The 12,664-nt window shown below is 39.2% G+C and overlaps 3 protein-coding genes across 7 annotated transcripts; all 3 read right to left on the bottom strand.

Annotated features, from left to right (window-relative positions):
* Positions 1 to 131: 131 nt before the first annotated feature.
* On the bottom strand, positions 132 to 3,306 carry LOC114743101 (probable xyloglucan 6-xylosyltransferase 5). 2 transcript variants are annotated; one of them, XR_003739971.1, is made up of 2 exons: positions 1,215 to 1,599; positions 132 to 354 (listed from the first exon to the last, which is right to left on the bottom strand). XR_003739971.1 is itself a non-coding variant. In XM_028931292.1 (2 exons), the coding sequence occupies exon 1, from the start codon at positions 3,000 to 3,002 to the stop codon at positions 1,638 to 1,640; it is 1,365 nt and encodes a 454-aa protein (XP_028787125.1). In that variant the 5' UTR covers positions 3,003 to 3,306; the 3' UTR covers positions 132 to 354; positions 1,559 to 1,637. The 2 variants fall into 2 exon arrangements, 1 of the variants encoding a protein (XP_028787125.1); XM_028931292.1 differs by having other exon boundaries at positions 1,559 to 3,306.
* A 976-nt stretch (positions 3,307 to 4,282) lies between these two features.
* On the bottom strand, positions 4,283 to 7,029 carry LOC114743102 (pentatricopeptide repeat-containing protein At5g61370, mitochondrial-like). 3 transcript variants are annotated; one of them, XM_028931295.1, is made up of 2 exons: positions 6,023 to 7,029; positions 4,283 to 5,937 (listed from the first exon to the last, which is right to left on the bottom strand). In XM_028931295.1, exons 1-2 carry the CDS (start codon positions 6,023 to 6,025, stop codon positions 4,480 to 4,482), a joined length of 1,461 nt encoding a protein of 486 aa, XP_028787128.1. In that variant the 5' UTR covers positions 6,026 to 7,029; the 3' UTR covers positions 4,283 to 4,479. The 3 variants fall into 3 exon arrangements, with proteins under 3 accessions (XP_028787128.1, XP_028787129.1, XP_028787127.1); XM_028931296.1 differs by having other exon boundaries at positions 4,283 to 5,835; XM_028931294.1 differs by having other exon boundaries at positions 4,283 to 6,542; positions 6,634 to 7,029.
* Positions 7,030 to 7,955: 926 nt separating this feature from the next.
* On the bottom strand, positions 7,956 to 12,263 carry LOC114743103 (two-component response regulator-like APRR1). Of its 2 annotated transcripts, none has more exons than XM_028931297.1 (6): positions 11,981 to 12,263; positions 11,001 to 11,162; positions 10,784 to 10,917; positions 10,223 to 10,426; positions 9,626 to 9,722; positions 7,956 to 9,175 (listed from the first exon to the last, which is right to left on the bottom strand). In XM_028931297.1, exons 1-6 carry the CDS (start codon positions 12,165 to 12,167, stop codon positions 8,244 to 8,246), a joined length of 1,716 nt encoding a protein of 571 aa, XP_028787130.1. In that variant the 5' UTR covers positions 12,168 to 12,263; the 3' UTR covers positions 7,956 to 8,243. The 2 variants fall into 2 exon arrangements, with proteins under 2 accessions (XP_028787130.1, XP_028787131.1); XM_028931298.1 differs by having other exon boundaries at positions 7,956 to 9,160.
* Between the last annotated feature and the right edge of the window lie 401 nt (positions 12,264 to 12,664).

The following is a 12,664-nucleotide window of genomic DNA, read 5'->3' as shown; positions in this document are numbered from 1 at the left end:
CACCGAAACATTCATGCAATTTTTAACTATGAACGTCTGCATATGAATTTTCCTTCCCTACCCGCAAAAGACTAAACAAACAAGAAAGCAGAAATCCATCACCAACAAAGAAGGATGAGAGGAAAAAAGAAAAGAAAAAGTACTCGTGAGTCGTAACTTGTTATGTGCGGCATGTATAATGGATAAACAACCACTGGAACTATCAATCTACCATCAACAATAACAAAGTACAAGTAACAGCAGATTCCCTGAAAAGGCAACGTCCAAGTCCGTTCGTGGGGTATGGAGAGTTGCTTTGATTCATTTTTATTTTTCTTCACTTTTACTGGTACAGATCTGATATAGCACATTTGCCTGCAAAAAATGAAAAGAAAATTATAAACATATAACTAAAAAGGCCTACTCCGTATCTCTCCATTTGTTGTTGTTGTTGAAATCTAAATCCTTTCCAACATGTCACCAATACTGCGAGTAGTGTTTCTTAACTTTCTTTTGAGACCAACCGTGCATGTTAGAAGTTGCGCGAAAAGAACCATCACAGCAATTTTTTCCTTTGAAAAACCAGCGAACCATAACAGCAATTACACCATCGTATTTAGCGAGATATGATATTTCATAAGGTCTCCAATGAAAAATGATATGCATTAGAAACCAATAGGAAGAGTGTCCGCATATCTGTATTAAGTTCCATTAAGTAGGACGGTTGATAGTTACATGCAACATCATGCGAAATTGAACTGTTGTTCAACTGGAGAAGGAAGAGCTTAAAAGTGAAACAAGTCAACCACACAGATTAGAGGTTCAATATATTATCAGGGGTTAAAGTCAATGCATACCTTGACCAATTCATTGTTTCCCTAATTGAATGATACTATCTCTCGTCAATTAAATAATTCAGAAAAATTTAAAAAATTAAATTAATTACTTAAAAAAAATTATATTTACCATTTTTCTCCGTACCAATTTACATAATCTGATATATAATTTTATATTAAAAACCGAAGGTAGTAAACAAATCATGTCTTTTTTAATGCATTATATGTATTCATAAATTAAAAAGGCCAGTTCCTTAATTTCAGTATCACTATTCGGCTCAGCTCCCCGGATCACAAATCCAAAACTCACGATGCAAAAGAAATTTGAATTGATCAAGATATTTTAAGAACTGCTTCTTTCTAGTCATATACAGAAATTCAAGCATCAAAAGGACTCACTTGTTGGTATTGATTTGAGATTAGTACTTCATACCGGCTTCATGGAAAATTAGTCATTTCCTTTTCTTTCCATGGAAAATTACAATCAAGGTATGCTTGTCAAACAAAAAAGAAGAAAGAACTACTATTATAACATGTTACAACAAAACTCAATAAGTTACAAGTTCATGAATTCATGCCTCCTGGAAGAGAGAATATAGAAGAATGTCAGTATACAGCAGAAAAAGTAATTTGGCAACTAATTACTCAGACATAGAAGAAAGAACAAGATGTCTCGACTTATGAAAGAATTCTATCTGGAAGTTTTCAGAAATGAACCAAGACAACTAGCAAACAAAACTTACACGTGAAGGTATCATGATATCAGATCAAATTCCAACTATAATGGTTGTTCAATCACCCTAGAACATGTTTGTCGCCTCACTAGCTTTTTGTTTCACTGCTACCCGATGGCCTTCTCCTTATATCAAACAGGTCAACAAACTCCAAAGGAGTAGCGGTCTCATTTCTGATTCTCTTAATCTTAGGGCTCAAAAGACCGCGATGCCTAAACCCATAGAGCTTGAGCACCTGATTATCCGCAAAATTGTAAGCCCTCTCCATGCTACGGAGGCACCTCTCAACAGGATAATCTCCGTAGCTCCCACAAGGCTTGCAGCCCACAAAATGGGTGACAAATGGCCATCTCTCATCACCTAATCCTGGATGATACTTCTCCACCATCTCTTCATAGCGATCAACCAATCCTGCCCAGTAGCCATGCAAATAATATGAATTCTCAAGAAAAACCTTATCCATCCATTCATCCTTCTCTGACAACAAAAGATATATCAATGCTGATTGATCGTCTGCCTCAAATGCTGGCCTCCCCTTCAGATTTGCAGTCAAAATCTTCCCTGCCTCTTCTCTAATGGGACCCTTTGGACCCATTGGAGCCCACGCATCAAGCAAATCCAAAGACCATTGGCAGTTCCTAAACAGAAAGCTTCCTGTATTCACAGCAATCCATGACTTCTGGTCGAATAACAGATCAGGGTACCCATGAAGAACCAAGTTATACTTATCATACTTCGATAGGGGAAGCTCAAAGACCATATCAGTAAAGAACGCGTCACTATCCATCCACCAAATCCACTCTATCTCCGGATGTGACAACATCAACCGACGAATCATAGGCAACTTTGCCCAATACCCAGCAAGTTCCTTATCCAGATGAGACAAATTATACACAATCTCAATCCCGTGTAATCTACAGTAATCAATCTTATTCTTTATCGACTTCAGTAAGTAATGATCCCCAATTGGGTTATCACAAGGTTTCGGAGGTGAGCCAGTTAGAAGCAGGATTCGAGCTTTACCTTTGACGAAATTTGGGAACTCAGGATTCTGATCCAGCCAAGCCCTCCGCTCCTGGTCCCAATCGGTGATCTTCGGCCCAAGAGTGAATGTGATATTCGGATTCAACTCGGTCTCAACAGGCTCGTCGGGATCAGAGGGATCACTGTCGGATCTAATCTCCGCGAGAATCCGATTGGTCTCTTCAATGAGGTTCTGGTTGACGGCATCGACGTCAGAGCTTCCAAAATTAACCCCAATTGTACCGCGAAGGACGAGGATGGTGACGAAGCCACAAAGGATAGTTATCTTAATATTGTTAAAAGTCTTGTGGATCTGACGGCCACGAGGTAAGCCGGCAAGAGCACGGCCTCTGCCATTAGGAACGGTGGTAGTAGTGGGCAATCCCACTGAATGAGTTCTCTTCTGAGCGGAAAGACCCTCTTGCCCCATCGTAATCTTCTGTTCTCTACGAACCCCTCAGTGCCTGAGCGGACTAACTACGAACAGACAAACGAGAAGATTCAGGGGTTCGTGAAATTTCAAGAATTAAGTAAAAGGGTGATTTGAAAATGCATAATTTTTGGAAATCGAAGAGGAAGATAGGGATATCCTGGAGTCTGTTTGGGCAGGAAGAAAATTAATGAAAGAAAACGAAAATGTAAACCCTAGGTGTGGAGAGAAAGATGGAAGCGGAGGAGCTTGGACATGGTGGCGGAAAACTAGCATGAGAAAAGGAAGTCAGTCTGGTTTTTCAGAGGAAGAGGGAACGGCCTGTCTTACCGTCTCGGGAAGCGGACATAGACGTGTCCATCACTTTTTCCTGTATATATAAACAACTTATGTTTAGAACCGGATGAGTAATTAATTAGTCCGGTCTCCTATTCACTTCATCATCATCTGTTTGGGTCCTTCCTTGCGTTCGGTTTGTGCTCGCGTGTGCATGTAAAGAAATAGGAGAAAATCCACTCATTGATGAAATAGAATGGTAGTTATTTATTTGGCACAAAGAACTGGTTAAATTTTTGTCTTTTTTAGCAAGTTTTATTTTATCCTGTTATAGCGTTATTAATATTTACCTAATTTATGGTATTTTTGTTTTTATTTTAAACGAACTATGTTGGTCGGAGCACTTCATATGTAAGAAAATAGGGGGGGGGCAAAAAAGAAATGGAATTATCATACAAATGAAACATGATTTATGGGATAGCAGATGACCCTAAACAAATAAGAAAATGTTGATTTGCTAAAACACACGTATATATTTGGAGTTATATTATCATTATTATTTTATTGCGTTAAAAATTACCTTAGCTGGATTACAAATTTTTTTATCTGTGTGGTTGCATGATGGAAAATAATAGAGATAATATTTTTACAATATTTATTGATTATTAATGATAAATTATTATTGAGTCACGATTACAAGTGTAGTTTTTCTGGATCTAATAATTAGAATATTGATTTTAATCAATTAGATGAATTTAGGAATTTCTGCTTATGAAAGGAATTTAATGAAATCCTAGAACCTCAAAATCATGATTCCAAGAATTTGACCAAGGTGAATCATGTCTCTCTCGTACAGTTTCAATTAGTTAAACGTTGAAAATGATATCAGCATTAAGATAACGCGGTGTCACCGGCCAAGTTCCAAGATGAAATTCCAACTCAAATCCGACATTGAACTGATAAAACACGGTGTCACCGGTCAACGTTGAAACTGAATAATGGGCTGTTCAACTGAAATAACGCATTATCAAGCAAAGATAGAACATGAACATATATTATCAAGGAAGGCATAAGATCCAACAACAAATAGGCATACAATTCAATAAAAGTAGGATCCCACTGTATTATAATCTATTTAATGATAATTAAATTGCAGCAATGATCCCAAGTGTAACTAGGACTTCATACCAATTAAGTAGTACTATGATTTCTTTTTCTTCTTTTTCTTCATACTCCTTTGTTTCCCCAAACGTTTTGTAGTTCTAGCTTTCTTTGGAGGCTTAGCTTTTGAGCTGTCCAAGAGGATAATTTTTTCTGGCCTCGTGGGTTTGAAAACTTCTGTTACTGAAGGATCCAAAACATCCTCCGAGCACTGAAGAGCGATGCCCATGCGTATAGCTTCATCCCAAAGCTCCCTTCCTTTCTCAAATTGTCCTCCTCTACAAAGCTTTGGAATGAGCACATCATAAACAGGTCCATAACCGCCCGATGAGCTTCTCTTCATTATTTCAAACAATTCAAGAGCATAATTAACCCTCTCAACTCCGCAAAGAATGCCAATCAAACTGTAATAGAACTTGCAGTTTGGTACTAAGCCTTCGCTGATCATCTGATCCACTATTGCTCTTCCCTTGCCAAATCTCCCACTCAGAAACAACACCTTAGCCACAAGATAATAGCTAACCCAATCTGGAGCACACCCAGAAGTTTTCATCGTTTCAAGAATTCGACACGATTCCTTGACTCTTCTAGCCCTCCCCAAGCAAGAAAGCACTATGTTGTAACTAATTGAGGTCATGGAAATCTTGTAAGATCTCATCTCCATCATCACATTCAAAGCTTCAGGTACAAGTCCTGAAGGATTATGCCTCAGGTTGCGCTCAGAAAGGCACCTGAGAAATGTGTTGTAACAAAACAAATCTGGGATAAACCCATCTGACTTCATCTGTTGGATAACTTTTCGAGCTTCCTTCACATTCCTCTGCACAGACCAACCATGAAGAAGACTTCGATAAATGCAAGGCATTACACCTGCGATCTTGTCTTTGTGATGCAAAATTACACCTTCGGCCTTCTTAGCATGCCCTTTGGAGCAAAGGGCACTGACGATAGCAGTGACTGTGAATTCATCCTGAGGACACTTGTGCTTGTCCAAGTTCTTGAAAATACCCAATGCCTCATCTTCTTTTCCCAATTTAACCAAAGTCTCAGCCACAAGACCAAAAGTATGAGCATCCATGACTCGACCCTCCTTCTTAAGATCCCCAACCAAGATACCCATTGCTATGTGGTCTTTCTTTTCAGCGAAAAGTCTAAGAGCATAGTTATAGTCCCTGTCTTCCAAATTGCAATTCAAATTCTTGCTAGACCATAAGAAAAACCTAAGCAGTCTTCTGGTTTGTGCCTCATATTTACAATCCTCAATAGTCTGAGCAACAAGAGACGAAGTTAAAGAATCCTTAAACTTATTCAGACTCAATTCCAGGTCATCCAGTCCACCACTATTTGACATTATAATGCTGCGGAGCTCTCGCCACTGAGGCGGTGCAGATACAGGCTGCAAAGTAGAGCAGAGAGAGATTGAAAGTAGTCTGGAATTCTGTACATTCATTCTGTGAAGTGTAAAGCGTTTCAAGGCAGAGTTCAGCACGACATGCATCTTTGATTTCATTTGAGAATATCAACAAACAGTTTGCGCGCATCTCCTGGTTGCGAGGACTAGTGAAGAGAAAAGAAGAAGTTACCATAGTTCAATGAATCTTGGAAAGAGAAACACACACACACACACACACACACACACACACACACAGGGAGCGCATAATTGAAAGAGGGTTTCGTCCTGCACCACAAAGTTTTCATAGCAGTCATGGCAGCCGGTATGAAACAGAAGTGAGACCTAGCAGAGTACCCAATACAGAGAAGACAAGAACGAAGAGACGCGCACTACAGGGTTCAAAATGCAAGTGAGTAATGGGCCAAGACATGGCAGGCAACAAAAAGTCAACAAAAGATCTATATATTCGGATGTGATCGACATCGACTGATCGTGTGGGGGTTGTCGGTGGAATGTAGCTATGCCTATAAAGAGCCGCAAAAAGTGAGGGAAAATATGTATGGTATATTAATTAATAAAATATTAATCCGGTACACTTCTGCCTCGCTTCATGGAATCTCTGAGCTGCTAAGCCCAAGCTCAGCGCAACAAGCTCCAGTAACTTCTATGCCAACTTGTCCATTTCACGACCATACTCTTCCAATGTCTCCCTATATATACACAATTTTATACTGGTAGTTATTAAGAAAATGAAAATGAAAATCTGTGTAAAGTTTTCTGAGATAATACTGTTAACATTACCAGAATTCAGGTGGGTATTGGGGCAATCGAATGGTGATTGTCTTCGTTTCCTGGTCTTCGAGATGAGGAGAAATTGGAACTTCCAGAGAGTTTTTAACAAGATAATCGTACACCGCTCGCCGTCGTAGTACCCCGATTGGTTCACTGCCGACCTGAGAGACCAGCTTTTGGTTCTCGAGGGAGAGATCGATTACGGGTATTTCGCCGGCGAAGGTGTCGGCATCGGCGTCCGCCTTTTCAGGATTGGGAAAATGTTCATGCCCGGGGGTGACGACAGATTTTATATTTTGGCCAGCGAGGAGCGCAAATTTTGTTTGCTTTCCATGTCATAAACTTGGACGTGTATTGTGAGGAACATTTGCAGCAGATTTCCTCAGCATCCACTCGCATCTTTTGGAGTTGGTCCGTGATGAACATGGGAGTGAAGGTGGGAAAGAGCCAGGGGAAGAGGATGATGAGGTGGCATGTTGAGGGCCACCTATCATTAACGGTGAAAGGTGACGTTGAGTAACGTCAGGGCATTTTTTTTTTTTTTCCCGGCCTGAGCGCCCACAGCATTGTTAATATGTCTTGCAAATTTTAGAAGGACATTATTGCCCAAAAGAAAAATCGACAAAAAGTACTTGGTTTCAGCGGAGGAGGCCCATATTTGGTATCCACAGTGTCTTGGATTGTCTCCAACAAAAGATACGTGTAAAAAAGAGAAGAAATTTCCACATACACAGAGAGCAAAATTGGATTTTAAACTTATTTTATCAATTTAACTGATTTTTCCCAAGCCAAGTTTAATAGTCGAATGACTCTGGAGTTGCGACTAATTTCTTCGATTTCTAGCTAAACTTGGCTTAATTAATTCGAATTTTAAGTCATTGATACCATTCTAAAAGCATCTTTTTTTTGGGGGGCTAGCGTGGAGAAATACACCTCTCTCTAACACGCGATGATCGCCATTTGCGTTGTTTCATCTTTCATGTGAGCAAAAGAATTTTCTACTATGCTTTGGTTAAAAAAATAAAAATAAAAATCAGTTCCTTGATTCTCCTGAGAAGTTTTTGTTCTGTTTTTTTTTTTTTGGTGGTATCACTCTTGAGAAGTTATGTCAGGTTGATTCGCAACCAAAGCTTATTTTTCCATTTCTGGTGCCGAGTCTTTCTGTAATAATAATCATCATCATCCTCATCATTGGACTATCACTTCTACCTCAAATGTTTCAAGTTGGACCCAACCTAGCCATCAGATTTTCCCCAGAGGATTCACCCAGTTGGCATCCTGACTTCGTTTAGTTTACGCTATACTCTGTGCAAACAAAAATGGAGAGGAGATAGGCCTTTTAACTTTTGATATAGTTGTAATATTTGTTATTTAACAGTTATTCTCAGGCCATTCATAGCTCCGTGGACATAAGCAGTCACACTCCGCTCTAACATTTTGAATCAAACACATGAAACTTTGGATCACATCAGATGCAAATGGCAGGAGGAAAAAAATTTGCACAATGTATCAGCAACACTGACACAGCATGCACATGGTCATTAATCAATGAAGAGGCAACAATTTCCCATGAAACAAGGATCAGTGGAGGTCCCCATGCATGGCAATGTGATGCCAGATTAAGGGTCCTCGCTCAAAGCAGAGATTCTGCATTCTCGAGCATCTTCAGGAGATGAATCTCTCACATTGTTCTCTTCATCATCGTCCTCCTCCTCCTCTTCATCATAATCAATGGAAGCAGGTTGTCCATTAAGATCAACATTGACTCCGTTCAACTTTTTCGCAAACTGTCCCCTCACCCGAGGTCGCCTTTCAGCAAGCTGCTTCCGATTGACATACCTAATTTTCTTATCAAAGCATCGTTCTTTCCTTTTCTTTCTGAACTTCATCAATGCTTCTGCTCTTCTATCAACTACATCCACTTTTGCTTTGGATGAACCTGAACTTCCAAATGATGGCCGTGAATGAGCTGAGGACGTCTGACCAGGTTGTAAGCATATAGTCATGGGGTAATATGGCAAGGAAGTTATCCAACTAGCATGATTCTGTTGGTCCTGGTGATTCTTAGGATACATTGGCGCTGAGGATAGCATCAGAAGGTGATTGAAGAACCCTGAAATATAATGTGGATGAGCATGATGGGAAGGAGTACCAGGTACTTCAGTCTCAGGAATATGACTTCCATTTCTGATACAGATAACATCCTGTGGTAAATGTTCATTTAAGTTCTTTTGATTTAGAGCTCCCATGGAAGCGGGTGGAGCAGAAGAATTGTCAACGGAGAAAGAATCAGCATTACTAATGCTGCTGGGTAAATAATCTTTATTAGGTCTCTCACTTGGCACTCTATTTTCATGTGTTTTAAGGTCATAAACCCCTCGTGGACAAGTTTGATGCATGTCTTCCATCCTCAGCTGCGTAGCAGCGTTACTCTGAGCTTGAGGAATCCCTTCCAAGTTGCTCTTTTGCATGGTTGTTTTAACATAACTAAAGAAGGCCGATGATTCCCCAATCCTTAGTCCACTCTTCTTTGGTCCTGAAGAACAGTGCCCTACATGATTATAGCAAAGTCAGGGAGAAGATAATGCAACTGAAAAAGAAGCTTCCGTACAAACCATATTCATCCTTAGGAACTCAAAAAGCCCTTTTCTTTTGACTTAAAATTTACAGAGACGCTTAGGAAAGCAAACTTTTTCTTCTGAAAACAAAGCATGAGGTGCATAATGACACTAAGGATGCTGCAGAGCTGCCCCTTAGCTCAAGAAATTGTATTTGGCTGGAAGTGAGTAGGAAACCTATATTTATCATCCATTTTCTCTTTTATTTATGTACTCTAATATGCATTCCAATACCATAGTAACTGGAAGGGTGCTGCACCAAATGCTTCGTTTTTCTTTTCTTTTTTTTTTGGGTTACATAAATGCTTCAAATTTATAATGCCAGAAAGTCGTATAATTTTAGATCTCGGAAATTGATAGTTGTCATAAGATAAGGAACAAACTTGTCTGGTGATCACTAATTCCAGGCACACCAAGCAAATAATCTGATGCATGGCCAGCCGGGGGCTTCTCAGGAGCATCAGCAGCAGCACCTTTAGACTGAAAAGGGAAACCATATATGACTAGACATCATTATCGACAGTTATTTGCAGCTATATAACAATCTCTCAGCTCAATGCTAAAACACTAGTATCTGGCCTGCAAAAGTTTTAACATTGTAACTTTCTTATAATTTTGATTATGATTTCCATGCCCATGCACAATAGGCCATTGCGTTTACCCAGAATTTTACTGAACCTTTGACTTTGGAGCTTCATAATGCAATCTCATCAGTAGCATTCAAATTTGATCCAGTTTGTCCCTTTTTGCCATCGATGGCAGAATGAAAACTATGACATTAATACTGAAGTTCACAAAAGGATTACATTGGCAACATAACTGAACATTGTTTTAAAACACACACCAACCACAATTATTTTGTATAATCCAGTAAATTTAAGTTAACCATGGTCCACAAGCATATCAATATATCACGCATGATTAAGCCATTGGTTATTTTCATTCTTTCATCACTTGAGTATTGTTTTGTAAACAATCACCTCATCTTGCCGCTGGATTAACATTCCTGCCTCCGGATTAGTGCTCCTGTTGGACTTGTCTTCTGTATCATCTGAGAACAAGGCGGTACTGGTTGTATTACCATCTCCAGGGTCTGATGCTACCAGATCAGAATCATAGTTCATTATGGCCGATGCCACTAGATCAAAATTATAGTTCATTATGTTCTTCTCTGTCAGACCAAGCTGCCAGAATGGAAATAAAACACAGTTTAAAATCAACTTGGAAAAAAAAAAAAAATCTAAGCTGTGTTTAACCTAATACAAACAGAAAAATTATCAGGCTAGAGTGAAGGGAAGATGCCACCCCAACACATCTCTATATTTTCATGCATAATTTTCTTCATTTAATTTAATGGCTGTGATGGTTTAATTAAAGCAGAGAGCATGTATTAGAGATGCTAAAAAGTCCACAAGCAAGTTAGTCTCAGCATCCATCTCTGATTTCTCCATTTTGCTGCAGTAGGTGGAGATTGACATACCAATAAACTAGGGGGGAAAAAAAAGAAACACTAAAATGGGGAGAAGTAGTGCAATACAAACCATGCGCCTCCTTCTCCACATGTGTGTCCACAAATTTAATAGTTCATTAGAGCGTAAAGGCTTTATTAGATAGTCTGCTGCTCCAAGTCTCAAACACTTCATAACAATGGATACCTCATGGTGTGCTGACGTCACTTATGAAAAAGAAAATCAAAATATGAATGAGGAACATAGTATGATTTTATTGGCTTCAAAATATAACAAAACCAAAGCTTACTTATAACAGGAATTCGATGCAAATCTTTGTTTCGTGCAATGTACTTCAACATCTTCATGCCCTTCTTCATTGGAAGGTCAACTTCAGCTAGTATGACATCAATATCTTGCGCCTCTGCATTCAGTACATCAATTACCTGCCTTGGAGAGCTTACTGAAGTAACTGTAAAGCATAAAGATCCAGAGTTTTATGGATAATCCCGCCAAGCAGGCCATGAATTGTACTAAGTTCACAATATGCGAGACAAATTGTATACTGCAGTAGGAAGCAGAATGTCTAAAATGATATCACCACCCTTGAGGCATTTTCAGTTTTCACTGATAAAAGGTTAAAAGGGAGGAGGAAGAAGGGAGCATTACGTTGGTTCCTTAAATGTTCACACTTTCAAATTTTAAGATAAAAGTTGGGCCTTAAAACAAGAGGACCTGAGCCAATTTCACACTTTTCAGGTTTCCAAAATTTGCTGAAGGGGATTCCCCTCTCCTGTACATGCTTATATGAGTCTTTTGGATGGCAACTAAAATCTTCTCTTAGTGTTATCTTTCATTTAATATTCATACGTAATGGTTTTATATATCACCATATGAACAAACATGATCAAACTCCATCGAACATCGAGTCAATTCAAGAAGCAATAACAAAGATTAGGATAGACAGCAGAAGTCCGTTACAAAATTGAATGTTTAGCATCAGCAATGACAATTTCTGATTTTCCTATTATTGACTGTTTAAAAACCCAGAAAATTAGTTACAGAGCGTTTGGAGACATAGTTAGCTTGCGGAGCAAGAAATGTAAATTTAAAATTTAGGTATATTCCTCTACCTATCTATTAATGATTTCTTATTACATCTTAGTTGAAATGCATATAAATCAAGGTGATGACAACGGCAAGTTCAAATGCTATACCCACTCACCAACTACAAAATATCAACACAGTATCAAAAGAAGAAGTGACAGAACTAAATATTCAAAGTTATACCTTGATAAGAACATCCCGAAAGAAGCGTTAGAACCTCTTCCGAACTCTTGGTATCATTATCGCACAACAATATTTTCACTTTGCTTCTATCAATGAGATCATCAGCCCTCTTGCTATGATTTCCAGCATTAGCATAGACTTTGTTCAAATCAAAGCCTTCAATCTCCATATAGTTCGAACTACTCATAAACCTCAGTTGACTCCTCAAAGCAGAGCTTTAGAAACCATCAACCAGGAAAATTGGAATGACAATCACAGCAACACCCTCAGCTCAAAATGCCGTCGTAGATTAAGTATTTCATCTTCCACAACGTCAAAAAGCCAATATTAGAGAACGTACATTGGCTTTATTTCCCCCAACACCAGAATAACGACAGCAAAAAGGTGATCCGTCGGAAACCCATTGATGGATTAAAACATATCCGTGCAGGTGTCCCATACTCGCACTCAAACATACGCCATGGCGCAAAGCTGTTCAATAGCCATCCAATTGCGCGCGGTGGCGCACGTAAGCCCCATCCTTAAACGGTAAAACTTCAAGCACTGAAACTGGGTGAATCAAAAGAAGTGGAGTGGGGGAGAGCCCGATACCAGAGACAACGAAAAAAGGGGAAAAAAAGGGACCTTTTTTCAGTGCCAGACGTCGGCGACTAACATGAAAATGCAGTGGGAAGCTTTCAGTTT

The sequence above is a fragment of the Neltuma alba genome, unplaced genomic scaffold (assembly GCF_004799145.2).
Source record: "Neltuma alba isolate B1F8T4 unplaced genomic scaffold, ASM479914v2 tig00003945_pilon, whole genome shotgun sequence".
NCBI classification, from domain to species: domain Eukaryota; kingdom Viridiplantae; phylum Streptophyta; class Magnoliopsida; order Fabales; family Fabaceae; genus Neltuma; species Neltuma alba.
Note: the sequence above shows the minus strand (reverse complement) of the source record. Positions and strands in the feature narration are given on the sequence as shown.

What these genes read in the sequence shown, in the direction of transcription:
- LOC114743101 (XM_028931292.1), bottom strand. Translation starts at nt 3,002, where the DNA reads ATGGGGCAAGAGGGTCTTTCCGCTCAGAAGAGAACTCATTCAGTGGGA.
- LOC114743102 (XM_028931294.1), bottom strand. Translation starts at nt 5,949, where the DNA reads ATGAAATCAAAGATGCATGTCGTGCTGAACTCTGCCTTGAAACGCTTT.
- LOC114743103 (XM_028931297.1), bottom strand. Translation starts at nt 12,167, where the DNA reads ATGAGTAGTTCGAACTATATGGAGATTGAAGGCTTTGATTTGAACAAA. An exon ending in TAATCCAGCGGCAAGATGAG is followed by an intron (nt 9,723 to 10,222) that starts GTGATTGTTTAC and finishes TTCCCTTTTCAG; the next exon opens with TCTAAAGGTGCTGCTGCTGA. An exon ending in AATTAGTGATCACCAGACAA is followed by an intron (nt 9,176 to 9,625) that starts GTTTGTTCCTTA and finishes ATAATCATGTAG; the next exon opens with GGCACTGTTCTTCAGGACCA.